Source organism: Euleptes europaea, chromosome 10 (assembly GCF_029931775.1).
Source record: "Euleptes europaea isolate rEulEur1 chromosome 10, rEulEur1.hap1, whole genome shotgun sequence".
Taxonomy (NCBI): domain Eukaryota; kingdom Metazoa; phylum Chordata; class Lepidosauria; order Squamata; family Sphaerodactylidae; genus Euleptes; species Euleptes europaea.
This window is the reverse complement of record NC_079321.1, coordinates 62,764,268-62,786,079: the sequence shown is the minus strand read 5'-3', so window position 1 is coordinate 62,786,079 and position 21,812 is coordinate 62,764,268. Positions and strand designations below refer to the sequence as shown.

Below are 21,812 nucleotides of genomic sequence, written 5' to 3'. Positions count from 1 at the left end.
TCCCCTGTGGGTTGGCGCTGGGACCGGGGTTGGGCTTGACGGCCCGGGGGCTGGCAGGCTGTGACCACGCACGCGCGGGGGAGCGGAGCCCCAGGCGGGAGCGGGAGAGGCGGCGCCTGCGCAGAGGCGTCTTGGAGGAGGAGGGAGGGGCAGCCGCCCGCCAGCCGTCACAGCAACAGGAGAAGCGCCGGCAGGAACTGCTGCCGGCCGGCCCCGGGGGAGACTAAGCAGCAGGCACGGCGCCCAGGGGCAGAGCCTCACCCAAGGGGCCAAAGAGCCGCGTGCGGCTCGCGAGCCGCCGTTTGCCGACCAGTGACATAGGCAACTTGACAGTAAGCCTCTCTTTAGCATAGAAACTTGAGTTGGCTTTTGTTTAGTTCTTGTAAGGTCCATTTATTTGTTTAAATGCTTCTAAATCCCTTGATGAAAACAATGGATGAAAGGCAATAGCTTTCCTAGCAATCTAGGAGTGTGGCTGCATGTATTGCCATCTGTGTAGTTAGCATGTAGCTCGGATGGTGCCTAGTTGTTTTCTGTTGCCCCAGAATCAATGGGTTGAAATTAAATCAAAAGAGTTTCCGTCTAGACATTAGGAAGAATTTTCTAACAGCGGTTCCTCAGTGGAACAGGCTTCCTTGGGAGGTGGTAAGCACTCCTTCCCTGTAGGTTTTTAAGAAGAGGTTAAATGGCCATCTGTCAGCAGTGCTGATTCTATGATTTTAGGAAGATGATGAATGGGAGGGCATCTTGGCCATCTTCTGGGCATGGAGTAGGGGTCACTGGGGGGGTGGGGGGAGGTAGTTGTGAATTTCCTGCATTGTGCAGGGGGTTGGACTAGATGACCCTGGTGGCCCCTTCCACCTCTATGATTCTAGGAAATGGAGCTCTCCGCATTGAATGCATTGCAGATACAGTAAAGGAGAAGGCCTTTATCCCTGTCTTTTGACCTTTCCGAATGCTGGACTACATAGACTCCAGTCTGATCTTGCAGTCTGATCTGATGGTTTTTAGGAACTCAAGTCTCAACTTTATTTTTTTTTTTTTTGTTTCTTGGATGAATTGGTTTGCCCACCTTCAACTTGCATTCTTGCAAACCCATTCTCTATTTTAGTAATGATTTATCCCCCCCCCCCTGTGTTTTAGGTTTTTTATGCCAGCAAAGATGGTACTAAGATCCCAATGTTTATTATCCACAAGAAAGGAATAAAATTAGATGGGTCTCATCCTGCGTTCCTTTATGGTTATGGTGGGTTCAACATATCTATCACACCAAGCTACAGGTAAGTAGATTTGGGAGCAGTGTTTTGATATTGTATTATAAACATTGATCAAAGTAACAAAAGCACCGGTAATCTTAGAATGAGAAGGCGATCGTTTTATTATGTAGGTTTAATTTGTGACTAACAAATATTGAAGCCCACTGATACTAAACCAAAACAGAACTGGATTTCTCACAACACTGGATCTTTGTTCACTTCAAAAGAGATGACTAAAACTGAAGCCATCCTATACAAATTAAATAGCATGCTCCTTTGCTGTTCAGAAGATTTAGGTAGCCAGCCCTTGCAAATACTTTTAAAACAGAGATGCTAGGGTCTATTTCTCCTGTAACAGAACTAGACAAGTTTGAGAGGTCACAGTTCATTTACAGGACTATAGGACTACATTACATTTTTCTTACACTGGGAATATTCCTGATAAGAAATCACGAGGAATAGTCTGAAGCACGGGGAGAAGTTTAAATTCCCTTTGTGCCTAAATGGTACCTCGGGATTACACTGTGAAAAAAGACCTAAGAGCTTTGTTGAGCTGCATGGCAAAGTAGAAATTTTAAACGAAATAAGTAAAAAAGCAGCAGAAGCCCTATTGAGTTTCCAGAAAGTTAGAAAATTAGTGGTCTGATGCTATAAAATGTATTTGTGAAAGTTTCCTTTTGAGAATGACCTTAAATCTTTATGTCGACGTTCCTATCCAGTGGCTAACAACTTGTAGTCAGAGAATATGGCCTCCCTACTCCTGATCTGAATTGAAAGCTCCTTTCAGGTCCATGCAGAGGTTTTACCTGCATATTATCCTTGGTCTTGCCTTCTTTTTCCTTACTCCTTGACCTTTGCCCCTTTATTTTTTTGTCTTAAATTCTAGAATAAATATTCGGAAAGTACTTTGTTTGCACCTAACTTAGGGTTGCCAGGTCCCTCTTTGCTACTGGCGGGAGGGTTTTGGGGCGGAGCCTGAGGAGGGTGGGGTTTGGGGAGAGGAGGGACTTCAATGCCATAGAGTCCAATTGCCAAAGCGGCCATTTTCTCCAGGTGAACTGATCTCCATCGGCTGGAGATCAGATGTAATAGCAGGAGATCTCCAGCTAGTACCTAAAGGTTGGCAACCCTAACCTAATTGCACAATCAGGATTTCCTTGGCACAGAATCTGGATGTTTAGCTTTATTTTAAGTGCGGAGGTTATGAAGCCCACCTTCTCTTCAGTATTTGTTTTCATGTGTAGGTTTCTTTGGCAGAAGAGCAGGCTTTAGGATCTGGGGGACCCCGGTTAAAATCCTGACTCTGCCATTGAAACTTGCAGGGTGATCCTGGGCCAGTCATGCACATTCAGTCTAATCTACCTCACAGATGTATGAAATAGAGGGGAGGACTTTAGGTCCCCACTGGGAGAAAGGTGAGGTACAAATGAAGTAAATAAATAAATTTAGAGGGAAATTCTCCAAGCAGGTAGCACGTTGATACCATTGTTGAACTCTGTATTTGAATAACTGCCAGATCCCAGGAGCTGGTGGCAGCAGGAGACTTTGTACCATCCACAGCCCAAGAGCTTCTCTTTGCCTGCTTTATATTTCCATTTTTTTTCTTAACATATGTCTTCTCCAGCAGCCGCACACTCAACCATGCACATATAGATTTGATGTGACAATAAAACCCAAGTGTATGACTTGTAGGTACAGAAGTGGAAATCAAAATGTCTGTTCCAGGAGATGGCAAAGTGGGGTTTTTAAACGCTTGCATAGTACTGAGGCTGGATATCTTTCCTGCTTAATAAAGGACCTCAGCTGGAAGATCAGAAAACATCTTTCTTTTCAGCCACATAGCAAACAGAATACATGCAGGCTGCGTGTCAGTCTTTTTTTGCGGGTTTTAACAAGTCATAAAATATTCCTAGTAGTTCAGAGTGAAAGACCTCGGACCGTCTGTGGCTCAGTAGCCACAAACCATAATCGCTTTTGAACTGTTCACTGTTAGTGCTAACAGGATGGGACAGGGTGAAATGTTGTGTTTGGGCCGCTAGCGCTACTTTGAGGGATCGGGCAGGTGTGCTTGGCGAGACAAGATCTCAGAGTTGAGGAGAAAGAGCACAGTGGAAGAAAATCAGGAGAAAAGAGGCTGGAAACCTTAGCAGGGGCGAATCCAGCCTGACTAGATTCTTCTGTCTTTCAGGCCAGTTCTCAGCTTGTGTGCTGAGCCCTGCCTTCAGACCCTGATTAAACTGCCTCTGTCTCCACCCGTGAGGTCAGTTGGGTCCTGATCATATTCCAGAATTTCAAATGTAAAGTGTTTGCAAAATAAAGTCAAAAGATGCCCAGGAGGTAGGGAAGGAACTGGAGAGAGGGAGCAGAGTAACCAATTTGTGGAGCGTTACTGACAGTGTATGATTGGCCCAAGGTCACTCAGTGAGCTTTATGCTTGAGTGGAATTTGACTGCAAGCCTCTTGCTAAAATTGCAAATAAACAACAAAACTAAGGGGAAACTCTGAAATGTTTTGTAGTCTATTCTTGTTGTGCATTGTCAGTATTCGGGCATCCATTAATTTCCAGGCTTATTTGACAGCAGGCCTTTCTCTTATCATTTCACCTTTTTGATCACTAATTCTAAATGTCTTGCTTAATAACTATATTTAAAAATGATTAATGATTCAGACGTCTTCATAATGAGCTGCAGAACTCTTGTTTTCCTCTGCACTGAAAAAGATTTAAAAGGTTAGGTAGTAGAAATTAAAGATATTTTCTGTGTGTAACAGGTGAACAGCATGTGAGCAAATAAATAAATTGGTAATACTGGTACTTCCCTTTTAAACCAGTATTACGTATATTAGCATTTGTAAGCAATACAAACATCAGGGGAAGTAACAGTTTTCCACTGGGGAGAGGCTTACAAATATAAATATTTAAAGCAAAAATAAAGTACAGTGCCCTTTTCTCCTCTCCTATCTTTTCCATGGCTGGCAATATAGTTTTTAATACTCATTTATTAATAGAGGGGTAAGAAAGATACATAGGGCGAAAACACACGATTGCTTTAGCCTCCTTTATTCCCTGTTTCAGCCAGGATTCTGCCAGGATTGAATGCATGCATTTCGCTGAACGTGCGTTCGATCCTGGCTGAATTCTGGCTGAAACAGGGAATAAAGGAGGCTAAAGCGACCATGCGTTTTCGCCCATAGAGTAGTAATACAAGTAAACAAGCAACATAACTGAAAAAAGCTATCTACTTCTTAATTTTAATTTCCCCATTCACAAATATCTGTGGATGGACTGAGATTTCCCTTTGAGCAGAATGGTGTTTCTAGATGCGAACTCCACACGCCCCGTTCTGTGCAATTAACTGTGTTATGGAACTGAGTACCAAAAGCCTTTACCCAAAGGCAAAAATGTATAGAGCAAAGTTGATGATTTGATTCATACATAATGTCATGGCCTACTGTGTGTGTGTGTGTGTGTGTGTGCCATCAAGTCACAACTGACATGGCATCCCCTGGGGGGTTTTCAAGGCAAGAGACGTTCGGAGGTGGTTTGCCATTGCCTGCCTTTGCGTGGGCTAAGAGAGTTCTAAGAGAACTGTGATTGGCCCAGGGTCACCCAGCAGGCTTCATATGGAAGAGTGGGGAATCGAACCTGGATCTCCAGATTAGAGTCCACCATACTTAACCACTGCACCATGCTGGCTCTGTGGCCTATTTTAACTATGGTTAATGTGTAAAAGCAGGGTTTGGCTTGCAGGCAGTCATTCAAACCCATAGTTTCCTCAACAAATATTGGTTTCGTCATCTTCACTATTTCCCCAGTTCACCCACAGAGACCTGGCTGGTTTCCTGACCTGTGTTTTAGTGAAGGCTAATGTCCAGGAGTAGGATTAAGATAGAACTATTTTAGGACTAATAAATTCAGTTCAAACCATGATTTTGTTTATTAAAATATTTATGCCCCACCTTTCCCTTGTAGCTCAAGGCAGTTTACAATCCCAAGATTTAAAGCATGCAAAATACAATAAAGCGCTACTAATTCTCCTCCCCAAGAAAATGCCTGCATATTCAACCCTGTTAAAAAGCCTTCACAAATAAAATGGCCTTATAGGGTTTCCTGAACATTTCTAATGACAGGGCCCCCTCGCCAGCTCAAAAAGGCTTGTTCCAAAAGGTGAGAGGCACTACAGAGAAGGTACCAGTAGATGCCAAACAGGCCATCTTAAGCAGGAGACCTCAGTTGGCGCATGGGGATACATAGGAAGTTAATTTTATTTACTTTATTAATGTGTGCATTCTAAGCTGAGAAGGTCTTTTACAGGTCATAACCATTACCTTGAATTGAACTCTGAAATGATTTGGCACCAAATATAGCTGTTTTAAAATAGGCAAGATGTGTTCTAAACTGGGCAAGACATGTTCCCATCCAAGCAATAGTCTGGTTGCTGTTTTCTGAACTCAAATGGTGTGAGGAAATCTGTTTCCCCAACACTGGTGAAAGAATATAGCTCATTTCTTAGTATTTGGTAAACTCAATACATTGTTTTTTGCAGAAATAAATAGACAGTAGTCCAAAGGAAATAGTTATTCCTTTTCATTAAATAGGGTATGTCCAAATTCTGGTGACCTGATTGCCAGCTAATCACAAAGTGCTGACCCCAACCTAGGAGCACTGTGCCTCTCTTCAAACAGTATTGTAAGTCTAAACAAGTAGGGAATTATTAGAACTTCAGTGAATGACCTTAATTACAAGAGCTTGATATTTTTTTCTTGCCTTATCCATGCATAATTGGGAGCTGCCCATCACCTTAATTCTCTGGAGAGCTATGACTCAGGAAGAAAACAGGTCTTGGAATCTATTTTGGTAAATGAAGAGTTTGCTGCAGAATTAGATTTATACAGAGCTTTGAAGGGGGAGGGGATCCAAGAGTTTATAATTAATAAGGAGGGTTTTTTTTTTTGACATATTCATATAAGCCCTGATCTGTATAGCCTGATCTCGTCAGATCTCAGAAGCTAAGCAGGGACAGCTCTGGTCAGTATTTGGAAGGGAGACCACCAAGGAATACCAGGGTTGTGATGTAGAGGCAGCCAATGGCAAACCACCTTTGAACATCTCTTGCCTTGAAAACTCCACAGGGTCACCATAAGTCAGCTTTGACTTGACAGCAAAAAAACAAACAACCCAACACTATTTATATAAATGTGAGCAGGATTCTCCTTGAGGAAAAAAACCATAAGAACACGAGATCAGCCCTGCAGGATCAGACCAGTGACCCATCTAGTCCAGCAATCTGTTTCGCAGAACAGCCAGCCAATTTCCCTGGAAGGCCAACAAACAGGGCATAGAGGCTAAGCTATGATGTTGTCACCTAGAACTAGTATTCATAGGTTTGCTGCCTCTGAATATGGAGGTTTCTTTGAGTTACCGTAAGTAGAAGCTATTGATGGACTCCATCCTCCATGAATATGTCTTAAAGGCATTTATGCTTGTGGCTATCTCTGCGTCCATCTTTGATCCTTGCTGCTAAGCTTAGAACAGCAGGAGAAGCATCGCATTGATATTTTTATGCAAATAGGAACATCTTTCTTCAACAGATACAGCTTGGAAAACAAGGAATACTAGGGGCCATGTGGTGAAAATATTGACCTATCAATTGTCTATTTATATTTGCAGTGTTTCAAGACTTATTTTTATAAGGCACCTTGGTGGTATTCTAGCTGTAGCAAACATCAGAGGAGGAGGTGAATATGGAGAGAGGTGGCACAAAGGTAATGATTTCTTGTTGTCGTTTCTGCAACTACCCACGCTAAGAAACTCTAAGATAGTTGTTTTGGCCTTTTTTGTACTTGCAGCAAAAACTAATTTGGAGCTGTTCTTTCTTTTTCTCTGCTGCATCCTTTCCCAAAGCCATTTTGAACAATTTCTTGAAAAATTGTAGTTATCCTGCATTGCATTGGCCAAGTTATCCTTTCACAATTTTGATCAGTATCATTATTTTCATTTGGGCGGCAGGGCTTGTCTGGAATGTTTCCCAGTAATTGAAAGAAGAGAATCTGATGATTTTCATGAAGAGAAACCACTCATGATAGCATATGCACAGTAGTATTCCTCAAGACAAAGTACCCTTCAGTAATGGAAATTAACCGTAGCTCTCTAATGAGTTTTTAATAAAATTTACCCTGATTAAAGAGAGGTTTGTTTTTCCCAATTTCCTGGCTTAATTTCTGCACCAGTCCATGTATTGGTTCTAGTTGGAAGTCTGTTGTTTGTTAATTTCATAGACAGCTTTTTCTGAGGTTTAGAAAGTTTAGAATTGCTTAGATTTCATGGAGAGGATCATGATTAACTAGAACATTACCACATTACTATTAAAAAAGAGATGCAGTTAAAAGCATTTCTGAAATCAGACAGTCAGATTTTATTAATCTACAAGGAAAAGACAATGGGTTCTACTAAACAGCTTCATGTACAAATGTTTACAGACTACCTATATCCATGATATACATAACACAATTTTTTTAATGCAATCAATGTTATGGATCATTGCTTCAAAAAGTAATGTTTTCCATGTCTGTAATTTATAGTAATTAACATAAGCTTGATACCAAGACAGTTTGTACAAGCTTGTGTTGCTCCTTATTTTCATGAATTTAAAGACACAGGTATCAATATTGGGTGGTTTATTTTTATGCATGACACAGGATTAAAATTGAACACAGACAATGGTAAATGGGATGTATTCATATGTTAATGCCAACTGTTTGTGCTGGAAGTGATGAAATCCAGCGTCTAATCAAAGCCTGGATTTTATATGTGATTTTTTAAAAGCTCTGTCCTACAAAACTAACCCCCCCAAATCAGTAAAGAACACCCAAAATCAACTGATATAAGGATATTATTTTTATCGACATAAGTTCAGTTTCCCAATAGTCAGCCATAATTTGAGCCAAGGAACTAAGTCCATCATCATCATCATTCCTTTATTGGCATAAAGTCACAGTACAGAAGTTACAAAAAGGAATGGAAATATTAAAGTGTAGCCTTTAAAGGAGCTAAGTCACAGAGCTCTGTCAATATAAATTAATAATAAAACTCTGCCTTTGAGTAGGGCAGAGTACTTTTCTTGACCTTCAGAGGCATTGTAGACTGAGAACATACTGAGGAAATTAGGGGCAAAGACTCCTTTCTTTGAAGGTGTAGCTTCTGAGCAGTCCTGGGTAAAATAATCTGTTTCTTTACAGTAGTGAGAGGGAGTGGTGAGAGGGAGATGCATTTTCATGTTTTGGCCCACTTCTCTAAAACAACTTTTGAAAGCATAGCAGAAAATAAGGACATATACATTAGAGTGCTGTCAACTTTCCTCATAACCATTTTTCAGTTCTGTCTTTTTGTCTGGCTAGCTTCAGCTATATACTTTGAGTTGATCTGCTGGAAATGCCATATCCTCAAATGTATATTGTTGGCAAGTTTGAAACAAAACAAAAAAAGACCCCAAAAACTCTGCTCATGTGCTTTTTGCAATGTCACGTTTAAGAAGTTCTGTATCTTAAAATGCCATGGATGAATATAATGTCATAAATGTTCCATTAAGCTAAATCAGAGCTGGAGACACTTCTGGTCACTTCATCTTGAATCTGCAATGTGCAGCTTTTAGATGTCTCAATTATTAGCAACATCACCTTTTTTATTCTCAATCCTCAGCCCAAGTATGTATTATTCAAGGCTTCTGAAAGCATTAAAGTTATTGGCAGAGCCATCTTGTAAATTCTTTCTTGAAAGAGATCACCATTGTCTTTGTATTTCTCCACAGCATGAATTATTAAAATGCTAATGAAATTGAACACTCACCCCAAGCAATTCTTTTTCCATGTACACACATATAAGAACAAATATTCTAAATCAGTAATATCAAGTGTGTCTGCGTGTGTTTCTAAATGGGTTAACACAATTTCGTTGTTTGCATTTAGGTGGTATCCTAGCCAACAAGCAAAATGGATTTAATGACTTTCAGTGTGCCGGAGAGTATCTTATCAAACAGGGATATACTTCTCCAAAGAAGCTGACCATTAATGGAGGCTCAAATGGAGGCCTGCTAGTGGGTAAGGATGGTTTGCATGACCTTGGTTTTTATGGCTAACCTGGAGGGATTTAATATAAAGTATGTTCTAAAAGGACCTTTTAAAAAGTGGGTGGCATCATAATGTTGACTGAACCACATAATTAGCTTCTCCCTCAGCATCCAAATGTTGTTGAAGTCTGTAGAAGTGAGTTGTGACTCACGAAAGCTCATACCCTGCCAGAAATTTTGCTAGTCTTTAAGGTGCTATTGGGCTCTTGCTCTTTTCTACTGTAGAATACCAGTTACCAGTTTAAGCAATTATCTGCCATTATGAACTATGTACATCACTATTGCTCAGAAACATCTGTTCTTCCGATAGGTTAGAACTAGTTATGTGCAGAACACAGTGTATTAAAAAATAATGGATAGGGAAGCAAAGAGGCCAGATGTATTAGAAACTAGCTGAATCAGCATTCAGCCTGTATTTTTAGTTGCCAGTGTCTCCTTCTTCATGTCCTCTATTTCAGGTTTATGGCTCTTATGTCTTTCATTTTCTGAAGGTTCATGTCTGTCTAGGACCAAAGCCTCTCTTGAAATATCACTGGAAGATGACCAGCTGCAGTGAAACATCTTAGCATTTTTTAGTCTGGTCTTAAAATACTGACTGGCTTTTTCCTGCCCAGATTATTGCGTTGCTGATACTGATGCATCCCACCTTTCTCCAGCACTTAGGAATGAGACCAGTAGTGCACACACCATTTTGAGTATGTTCTAGACCATTAACTGTAATTTTGACAACATTTCACCATGCTATTGGCCTCTGTCATAATCTAAAGTGTGCATACTTATTTGGACCAATGTGCAACTAAGGACCGATATGGATACTTGGTCATATGAGCTAATGCAGAAGGTGAATCGGTTAAACACAAACTACTGCAATTTCAGTTGATGCGGCAGCTGGAAAAAAATATGTGGGTCTTAGCTTGCTTAGATGTTTGCGTGTATGAGCACACTGTTAAAAAGTCAGGACTGCTCAAAAAACAAAAATGAATTGTGAGAATTGGCTCTAAGGAATCCTGTGTTGATGTCATCATCTGGCCATGTGCAATTCATTCATTTAGGATAAACTGATTTTCTACACCAGTAGCCCATTACTGAAAAAAAGTATAGCTTAATAAACAAAGGATCCTTTGTATTCTATGCATGGGAGTATAGGTAGGCAGGACCGTGGTTACTTGTGCCGCAGTGACAGAAACCAGTGCGGTGCAGTGGTTAGAGTGTCAGACTAGTATCTGAGAAACTTAGGTTCAAATCCCTGCTTTCCTATGGAAGGTTTCTGGGTGACCTTGGGCCAGTCATATACTCTCAGCCTTACCTACTTCACAGGAAGAGAGGAGAGCAATGTGAAATTCCTTGGGTCCCCACTGGGAACAAGGAAGGGGTGTAAACAAAGGGGAGGAATTAATAAGAAACCAATTTCCTAGTCATTCCATTTACTTTTTCTGTTATTCATAGAGATAGACTAACCAAGTAAATGAATTTCTGAGCACCCGTAAGCAGATACCAGGTGTCAGGTCTTCAAATGATGGCTTGTGTCCTACCATCTATTTCCATAAACAGCAGGGCATTCTGCTGTAGAAAAATAAAGGAATTATTTCTGCTAACTCCTCCCCCCCCCCTTTCACTGAAGATCTCCACTTTGTTCCCTATTCTGTTAAAGAGGGTCCACTGACCCTCAGGAACAAAATGTGGGGGAGGGTTAATGGGTTGCCATGGGAAGTGAATCAGTGAATTCATGAAGGATGCAGGCCGGTGCTTGGTTCATCAGGGCATCAGGGTAACTGCTATTGATGCTTTTTCCTTAATTGTGTTTTGCGTAATCACTCTGACAAGCTGAACCCTCATCTTAAACACACTACTTATAAATTCATTGAAATCTGTGCAGGCTCCTGTTAAGGACTGCCACCAAATCATTACACAAAACCATGTAATGAAAGTACACTGGCTTAATGGTGTGGGGGACTTTTCTATTTGAATTGTACATTTAAAATTGCCTAGTCCATTCAGAAATGTCCTATCTATGGAGTTTTTCTTACCAGACACACATGCTCTCTTGCATACACGTATATACAGAGAGAGAGAGAGAGTTAATTGAGAGAACTTTTCATTTTGGAAGACAGCATAGTATTTTATTTTTAAAATGTTGCATATATGTTTTCTCCAAAGGAGATGCTGGGATTCTCCTCCCCCCCCCAATGATATCTAAGTGGATTTTAAAATCTGTTCATGTACTTGTAGTCAGCATTCTCAGTATAAACTGCTGTCTCAGATGTAAAGGCCTAGTGCCACGTTTCCTCTGATCATACTCACTGAAAAGAAAACAGAAGTGTTGGCATTCATCCAGAACACTGCTTCTTTCCAGTCTCATTACTAGAAGGTGACACTGAATAAATTTGAGCAGTACTCCCAAAATCATTCATTTGCAAAATGCACTCACACCCTTTATCCTCCGGAGTATAATAAAAAATCTGAGGTGTACACTCAGGGCATGATTCACAAACAGCTGCACAACACTGATGTTTTCCTTCTCCAGCTCAGATGCCTGATATTTGATCTTGGAAAGGCAACACTCTCCACAGCCTGTGCACCTTCTACCTGCGTTGGTTGGAGGCACTGGTCAGTCGCCCTCTCCAACAAATCATCAAAGTGTTGGGGCCATTACCTGGAACCTGGGTGGTGCCCAGACCCCAGACATTCCTGGGGCTTGCTGAAGAAACTGGCAGCATCAACAGAGACAAGTAGAGTCCAGCAATGCAAAACGTGTTTGTGGGTTATGGCCTTAATTGCCCAGTACAGTTAAGGGAAGATTTGAAATGTCCTTCTGGGGAGGAAAAAAATCTTCGATTTCGAATCCTTTGAGGATGAGGCAGTCAGTGTTTTGTTTAGGTGGAAGGGGAGAGAAATTAAATATAAAATAAAAGATCTGGGGCACATACTCACTAATTGTGAGACAGACAATTTTCTGACGTTCCAGTAGGGTGAAAGAAGCATTATATGGAATGACAGAGTTCTGTGGTATAAGCCTGACTTCACAACCAAAGTAACAGATATGCCTGCATACAAGTTGAACTCTGGCTCAACTATCAGTCTTGCCCTTTTCCTCATGCCTCAGGCAGCCTGTTTGTCTGATTTCTTTTAACCTGCTGCATAACTGTTTATACATATCTGTTAATTTGTTGTCTCATAAAATTTTAAAAGTATAAAATTGGTCCAGGAACTGGGGGAGGGTTTTTTTGGTGGCATCAAGAGAAACTACCCAGTCGGCATCACGCAAAGCTGGCTTTTGATAGAAACTGTGCAGCACCTTGTTTTCAGCTTGACCCTTGAATCAATTTCGGTGGAAGGGACTTTCAGAGCAGCCTCACTGCCAGCCATTACATCACCCTTCCCATTTTTTTCCTATGGATCTAGGATAGTGTTACGAACATAAAGTTTCAGTAAAATCCTACATTATCGCCCTGATGCAGTGACATCACTTCTGGGTTTGTGCCAAAGTGTCATCACACGATTGGAGCGATGGTGTTATCCTGGGCATTTTTTCCCCATGCTGCCCTACCAAACAGCAGCAGAGTGTGGGCACTACCAGCAGGAGCTCTCCTACAACAGCAGAAGAGCTGGCAACCTTAGCCAGCCCAAAATTAGGAGCCAGACTCACCTATAACAAATACAATAAACGTGTAACTGTTTATGAAGCAGGCTGGGCAAGGAAGAAACATGACCAACATTTAGGGAGCAATCCTAAGCAGGTCTACTCAAATATACATTCCATTTCATTAAGTGAGGCTCACCCTTGGGAAAGTGTTCTTAGAATTGCCACCTGAATAATTCACCTAGTTCTGCTGAGACTGTTGCCTCAACAACTGGGACAGCATTGAATAGTGTTCCCCAGCTCCCTTCACTTGGATCGCTCTTCAGGACTCCCCAGAAACAGGTTACTTGTTTTGAGGCCTCCTTCACCCCTCCCTGGCTCTATCTGTCTTTGGGGGCATGGCCACACCTCTCAGGTGATCAGCAGTGGCAGCATTGGGGCTTGTTGTGGCCAGCAGGATCAGCCTCAAACACTCAAGCATCCCCAGGAATTTTTAAAGTCAGCACGGAAGCACAGTGCCTGCATGGTCAAACCCTGCATTAAATGTTAAAAACCTGCCATCTTTCCAATGGGAAATGGTTTGTTTTTCTTCTTAATTTCAAGCATGCCGAACAGTCTTCTAGGGTTAGGTGTTTCATGTTCAGTGTAAGCTAAGCCCTGGTTGAGCATATCAGGGAGGTGCCAGAAATCAATGATAGCCTTTAATTTGCATACAGAAGGTCCCAGTTTCAGTGCCTGGCATCCACTTGAAAGGCGCCTTGGTGGGGAAAGTTACCTGTCCAAAACCCTATGAGAACAACTGCCAATTGAAGTTGATAATTCTGGGCTTAACAGTGCAATCCTAAATAGAATCATACTGTTCTAAGCCCCTTTGTTTCAGTGGATTTAGAACGGTGTAGTTCTGCTTAGGACTGCACTGTAAATTGGACAATGAAATAAGAATCCAACGGAGTAGGAAGTGGGAAGCCCCACTGGGTAAAAGTGGAGTGTGTGTGGGGATGTGTGTGGATTTCATATATAGTTGTGGCCTGCAGAGGATGCTTACCCCTTCCCTGCCCATGTTGCTTTCCCCCCTCCAGTGTTGATGGGAGGAAGGGTATCTTAAACACACACACAGGTTTGCTGTTGGCTGCTTAGACCTTGATTCATCATTGTATGTTTTAGGGGCTCCTGCATTGCATCCTGATTTTTCAGGGAACTTTGTGCTTGGTGCTTAAGTAAAAAAAAGCAACAAGAGGTTCATATGCCATTGTGCTCTTAACATTTCACAAATGTTACAGCCCTATTCCTGCTTTAAAAATTGCTATTCATAGCTGCTATGTAGCACTAATAACAACATTAAACGTTAATATTGATTGTCTGTTTGTTTTTTCATTCCGCATCTTATCAAGCTGCCTGTGCCAATCAGCGCCCAGATCTCTTTGGCTGTGTTATTGCTCAAGTAGGGGTCATGGACATGTTGAAGTTCCACAAATTCACAATTGGTCACGCTTGGACAACAGACTATGGCTGCTCGGATTACAAAGAACAGTTTGAGTGGCTGTACAAGTAAGAAAGAGTTCTTCCTTGGTGACATGCAGCATGCTGCACTTACGTGCCGAATAATCATAAATCATGCATTTCATATGAAAACTATTTTTCTGTCTCATCCCACAACAGCTGAAGATTATAAAATGATTTATTTAAAAGTGATAACACAAAATCTTAGGGCAGTTTTCTTTATATATGATCTATTGAGTGCAGTGTCCTGACCTAGATGGCTCAGGCTAGCCTGATCTTGTCAGATCTCAAAAGCTAAGCAGGTTCGGGCCTGGTTAGTACTTGGATGGGAGACCACCAAGGAATACCAGGGTCAACGTGCAGAGGAAGGCAATGGCAAACCACCTCTATTAGTCTCTTGCCTTGAAAACCCTACTGGATTGCCATAAATCGACTGCAACTTCATGGTACTTTACGCACGCATTGAGTCCAGGAAATTACTGACATATACACAGCCATGTACCCAAGGCCACAGTCCTAAGTATATTATTTGGAAACAGAATTCATTAATCTGTAAAATTTACTTCAGAGGGAATGTATTTGGGATTGTGGTACAAGCATCCCAAGTGGCTCTTGCAAAACCCAACTTTATAAAACTACTGAGATTTGTATCATTTGACCACTTTTGGGAGGCCAGGGAATGGTATAATGTTTCATTAACTGAAAACTAATGAGTGTTTCAAAAGATTATGATCATTAACGTGCAGTTTTTTTCCAAATAAGAAATCTTTGTGGTTTTACTGAATTTATATTCAGATATAACCATAGAATGGCTTGCAATGCCAAAACTTCCATCCCCCAAGGGGCATATGGGTAGATTGCTTCTAAAAACTGCATTTTTGAAAGTCATCATGATTTAGTTATATGAAATAGATGCTGTCCTCCAAGGAGATTAATACAGTGGCTATCAGAATGTGAGAACACTTTATCAGTTTATAGCACATTTTAAAAAGCAAACGCGAAATCATTTGACTTTAATAAGGTTACTAGACTGTGCAGTGCTTTTTAAGAAGTTGGCATGTAATGCATCTTAACTGCAGTTTTAAAATGTGTGTACAGTCAGCGCACAAGTGCACCATGCTTAAAAACCATAACCTGCTGTGGTAATCCATGTGCACCATTTGTATATCGATCCAGCTGCTCACAAGGGCCAATCATCCACGACCGTCAGAGCACATGTCAGATTCTCAGCTCCTTATATATCACCTGATAAAACTTCATACCCCACACTAATTATAATCCATCTCCATGATTCCACCTAAGTAGCCTCTTTTCTATCACCGTTATTTGTACGCTTATTTGCCTAGCTGCTTCCACCAAAGGGCTAGAGCGCATCAGGCATACTGTCCATTTTTCAAAGGTTGTCTGTGTTTCTGTTCCTCTTACAGGTATTCTCCACTTCATAACATTAAAATACCTGAAGGCGATGGAATCCAGTATCCTGCCATATTACTTCTCACAGCCGATCACGATGACCGTGTGGTGCCTCTTCATTCCTTGAAATTCATTGCGACTCTGCAGCATGTTGCAGGGCGAAGCCCCAAACAGAGCAGTCCTCTGCTCATTCATGTTGACACCAAGGCCGGCCATGGTGCTGGAAAGCCAACCGCTAAAGTGATAGAGGAAGTGTCTGATATGTTTGCCTTTATAGCACGATGCCTAAATCTCGAGTGGATAGAATAGATCACAATGGTCTCTGTTAGAAATCAAGGGCTTTAACATCACCTTAAAAACATGAGCCAACCAAGCACCTGGTATAGTACTTACATTTAAGAATGGCAATTCCCAGCTTCCTATCAACTTTGTATCTTTTCTGCTTCTATTCAGTGGTTAATTGGCTTCTCATTTTAGTTCCGGTCATTCGTTTTCAATAGCACGTGCTGGATTACAGATGAAGCTGTTATGTGGATACTTAGAGTCATGGTGGTGGTGGTGATTATTTCATACAAAATGCTTTTCAGTGTAATTTTTCTCCTTGTAAAGATTTGGCTCACTTGTAAATAAATGTAAGTACTGTTCCAGTATAAGCTGTCAGTCAATGTTTTCTTTACAGTCACAGTAACTGTTGGGATTGCTGCCAGTACTTCCCCAGTACTCTTTACTACAAATGCTGACTAATTTCAGACTGTGTGTTAGTAAAGACTAGGTTTTGTACATTCGGTTCAGTAAGCAGTAATACAGCATTTTATTTATGTAATGCACCGAAACACTGCTTTTTGAATCTCATCTTTCATTTTAAGCCATGTTAGGTCTCCAGATTTATTAGTACTCAGCATCCTGTAAGTGGAAGAGGCAGTATAAAGTTGGTTTAAATTAAACAGTAACACTTGGGCCAACGGCTGTTAACTGGTAACGTTTTCAAAGGGAAAATCACACTGAAACAGCCTTCCTTCCTGCACATGACGATATTGTTTAAGCTTCCCAGTGGCTGCCAAGCAAATCAGGCTTTCCCTTTAAATGAAATGGAATCTTTTCCAGCACCTGATAAATTATAATAGTGCTAATTGAAAACAATATTGTTTCTTATAGCATAGAACAATTTGTAACATCCCTGGAAAGATCAGTTGGCTGAGGCTGAGCCTTGTTCAGCACCACCACTCCTTTTTATTGGGGATTGAAATATGTAGGATGCAAATAATCGTTATAAAAGAACAAGAGTGAAAAGAAGGAGAAATTAACACCTCTCATTTTTCTTGCTTCATATTGTGCTTCAGGGAATACATTCACTATAATGACAATAAATTGCCCACCAATTTCTGACTGGCACATAGAAATAGGACTTCTTTCTTTTGTAAGGGGTTATTATGCATTGACTGCAAGAAAAGACTAAACAAATCTATAAAACAATTGCCAGCAGTTGACTACTGTTTCATTTAAATCCAACATCAAGGCAACTATGGTTTATAAGTGATTTAATTTCTATATACTGACATAATCTTTGTCCTGTAAAGTCACAGGTAATTATCTCCATGGTAAATCTGGACTCTTACTATCCTGACACAACAAAAGATAACAAATAGCTTAAACTCTAAATATATGCAGTCTCTCGAAAATCCTTTCTCTGTTACATCCAGGTAAACTACTAGCCACCCAAAATCCAAATAGTCTCAGAATATGTGGTCTGCCAGTCCCAGCGTTCAGCTCTGCACTGCATATTTTTGGGGTTCAGGTTTAATGAACCCGAAATTTTCATTTTTTTTCCAGAAAAGCCAAATCCATTATATTCCGCTTTTGAGATTTTTGGAAATTTTCTGAGTTTATTAAACCTAAATCCAAAAAACACCAAAAAAAAAGGTGCACAGCCCTACTATTGACAGCACTGCCTAAAAAGTGATAGAGACAGGAGGCCCCACAGATTGCCATTTTAAAATTGCTTATTTAGCAATTTTCTGTGCTGCCCACGTCACCTCTGAAGGCAGGGCCACCACAGAGAGCAGGGCTTGAGAGGCAGATCTTAACTGGTGGGCTGGATAGTATGGGAGGGGATGGTTCAGGTACCCTGGCCCAAAGCAGTTTATGATCTTAAACATACGAACCAGCACTTTGAATTGTGCCCAGAAACAGATGGGTAACCAGTGCAGATCTTTCAGCACAGGGGCGATACAATCTCTGTAACCAACCCCTGAAAATAATCTGGCCACTGCATTTTGGACCAATTTGAAGTACTGTTTTCAAAGGCAGTCCCATGTAGAGCACATTACAGTAATCTAACTTGGATTTAATCAGAGCATGGATCATTGTGGCCAGATCATGCTTTTTGAGGAATGGCCTTAGATGCCCTAGTACAGTGGTTCCCAACCTTTTTTTGACCAGGGACCACTAGGACTTTTTTGTTCGGTGCAGGGACCCCAAGGTTCAAAATAAAAATTCTGAGAATTTGAAAATAAACTTTAATCATAACTGTTAGTTAAAAATTAAACTTAGAATAATATTTGAATATATATTTTTATAATAGATAACTTTTAATTGAAAATATTAATTTATTATGGGTTTATAACTTTGTTTCGCGGACCTTAATTTAGTTCTCGCGGACCCCTGGGGGTCCACGGACCCCTGGTTGGGAACCAGTGCCCTAGTACATGGTAAGCCAGTATGGTATAGTGTTTGTGTATAAGCCCATGACAGGGTAGCCATGAGTTCAAATCCCTACTTTGCCATGATGTTGGGCCAGTCGCATACATTCACCTTTTTACTGGGTTATTGTGAGGATGAGTGGAGGAGAATCATGTATACCATCCAGAGTTCCTTGGAGAAAATCTGGAATGAAAGTATAATGAAATAATCCTTATTGTATGGCAGTATATACAAACAGATGCTGTAGTATGAGAGAGATCATACTGAGGTAGTTTGGTCATCTCTATGGGTTTATGCTGAAGAGAGTTACCACTTGGTAAATATCTGTTTGTGTGGGCCACCACAGTTAGAATATTGGTAGTTTGTCTTGCTGCTTTTGCTAAAAACTGACTGAGTGCAATGATAACACTGAATAAATGAAGATCAACACTTTCTACTTCATTAACCTATTACTCAAAGTGGCTAGTCCTCTTGATGGCAACCAGCAAAATGCCGTGATCTGGAGTAGCTTTTATAGGCTTCTCTAACCCTCTTCCTGGATTAACTAAATAAAAAGTGTTCAGTTAGATTTCATTATTCATAAGAACTACTTGGAACTGCAGCAAAGATTAGGTTAACATTAATGGAGACCATAGTCTGAGACATTTGATCAGAATCATGTTTGTAGTTGAAAGTGCTTTTCTCAGGAACTGCAGTAAATAGCACAGCTCTACATACTGAAGACAAATAAGTTTATCTGATTGTTGGCAGTTCTGCATGCATTAAAATTAACAAACAATTGGAATAAAACTTCAGTGAATTATACTAAGAAACAGTCATTTACCTTCATTTTTTATAAATGTTATTGTATAGGAAAATGAGTTCAGGGATGGCTATGTAATTAAATGAGGTGAGGCAGAATTACCCAAATTAGGCATTCTCCACTTTAGTTGAGGGAATTATCTGAGGAGACAGAGCTAGTGAGAGGGGGTAATTGGGATCTATAACCTATGTATATTAGTATTAATCCGGGGGAAACTCTCAAATAAGCAGGCAGTTGTACAAATCAAAAGGGTTTTGTTAAAGAATAAAATATAAAAGAATGTACCTTTCAAGCAATGGACATACACACGTGAATCATACAAGAGCTAAGAAAGTGAAAGGGTAGAAAGTTGTAGTAGCTTAGGGATGGGCAATATTTACCAGTTCAGAAGAGACATCAAGAGAAAGCAGTGCTGAGGAAGAGAATGGCCAGTGTTTCCGGGAGTGAAGAAAAGGAGCCCACAAGCAAGTGGTATATGTACGGATCCAAGACACACACACACTATGAACAGACAAAGGACCAATTTATACCCCAAAATGGGTCCTGAGATGATGTGAAGTAAGCTGGCAGGAAAGCCAGAGACAAAGAATTGATTGCTTTTCCAGGGTCTGAACAAAAAGACAGGAGAGGCTTCATGAGTCACCAGGATCCAGGAGAATGCCTGGGCTATTCTGAATACTGATGGATTACTGGGATGGGTGCAGATAGGATAAGTAATGGTCTGCTTGGAGTGCTGATTCAGTCACCTTAAGGTGATACAATGGAGATTAGCTAGTCCCATTATGCAGCCAGGCACACCTTCGGGCCAGGACAAAAGTACAGCTGCCATCCTCCTTCCTGCCCAAGTTTGACACTCAAGATGGATCCCAAAACATCCATTTGATGTTTTGTTTGAGAAGCATCCATTTTGTGGGGAGCAGTGTCTTGCTTTTATGCCAGTCTTTGGGACCCCATGCCTTTGTGGCACCCCTTAGCGGGAGGTGAGGTCCGACTGCTTACAGCAGTGGCCTCAGGTGATAGATTTGGGGAGCTGTCACTCCTCTGCTGCCACCACTCTTTTCCTTGTATCTGCTTGTCTCTCTCCCCTTGTCTATGAACAGCTATCATTCTTTTGTTCCACAAATGTTTTGGAACATAGATCAGCAAGTTTCTCTTGCCATACAGGGTTGCTCAAATTGTCAATAGGAATTTGAAAACCATACCAGGAAAGTGGAGTATGCCATGCTATGTTTCAAGGCACTTGGGGAATGAGGAGGAACTCCTTGTGCTGCAACTGATTGAATAAGGCTGAAAACCTGAGTGACACCAACGTTCCAGTTGGTTTACCTGAATGCCTCTATGACTTGATTTTAACTGGCATAAAATGTTGTTGGCATACCTCAGAATCTGATCTCTTCTTAAGATCTAATAGTAGGCTGAGGCTGTTTGAAAAATCTGTTATGTGCACAGGCACAAGCTCAGTCTTCCAGTAATTCCCCAAGCGATGATAAAAGAAATGAATTTAAGAAACAGCTGCTGAAGAATACATGGAAGTACAGGAAGTATATTTATTTATTTGTTTATTTTGGCATTTATGTGCTGATTTTCTCCCCACTGGGGACCTGAAGCAGCTTACTGGAAAAAAACAACAACACAGAAATGAAGAAGAGGAAATAAAATGTACAGCGTAATTCCAGGGCTGGTAATTCCTGGATCCACTGGGCCAACTATATCTCAGCACAGTCTGCAAGCTACAGGCTAAGAGCCAAGGTCTCACCGAGGCTTTGACAGCTGCAAACAGGATGAGAAAAAATGCTCAGCCTTGACCGTATACAGTTGGCAGACATCTTCCCAAGAATTCCCCTGCCTTGCTAATGAAGCCGCTAATTATATATGAAGTACTATAGGTAAGCAAGGCTGCGCAGGTATTCGTGAAATCCCATCACAGTCTGCTATCTGGACTTTGCCAGCAATATCGCTCCTGCTTGTTCCCCAGTAGGCCATTTGGATTCACAGAGATCAGTCCAGGGATCTTTAGCAGTGTTTTCCTTGTAGTCTGTTGGAGCTGAAACTGCTGGATCACTGTGCTCAGTGCCTAAGAAATTCTGGCAACTTTCCGAATTCTTCACTGTTCAGATGTTTTTGAAAACTCTGGTCATTTGGGTAGATGAGGTTATAATTCAAATGGGCTCATTAATAAATGATAGCACTGGTGAAAAAAGATGTTATTGGGGGGAAAGAGATGTTTTGTTTTCGGCTTTGGTTTGGTACTTCAATGCCTCATAAATCTGGTTGTGGTATGTGAAATGCTAACATTAGATTTGTTGTATTAAAATGATGGTGAATGTTCAGTTCTTAGATACTGTACAAACCAAAAGCTTTCTCTGTATGTGTAGCAGCTACTTGTTATTAGGCAACTAAAATTAAAATCACCAGAAGCATTCTTATCTGAACTAGAA

At 40.9% G+C, this 21,812-nt stretch overlaps 1 protein-coding gene across 1 annotated transcript in view; it reads left to right on the top strand.

The window, feature by feature from the left end:
• Window positions 1-16,367, top strand: part of PREP (prolyl endopeptidase) — an 83,774-nt gene extending 67,407 nt beyond the window's left edge. The window contains exons 11-15 of the mRNA XM_056856421.1: window positions 1,144-1,280; window positions 6,925-7,019; window positions 9,219-9,350; window positions 14,351-14,507; window positions 15,887-16,367. Of these exons, the coding sequence (XP_056712399.1) occupies window positions 1,144-1,280; window positions 6,925-7,019; window positions 9,219-9,350; window positions 14,351-14,507; window positions 15,887-16,181 (816 nt within the window). The 3' untranslated portion in view covers window positions 16,182-16,367. The remainder of the gene's footprint in view (window positions 1-1,143; window positions 1,281-6,924; window positions 7,020-9,218; window positions 9,351-14,350; window positions 14,508-15,886) is intronic.
• Window positions 16,368-21,812: the final 5,445 nt, after the last annotated feature.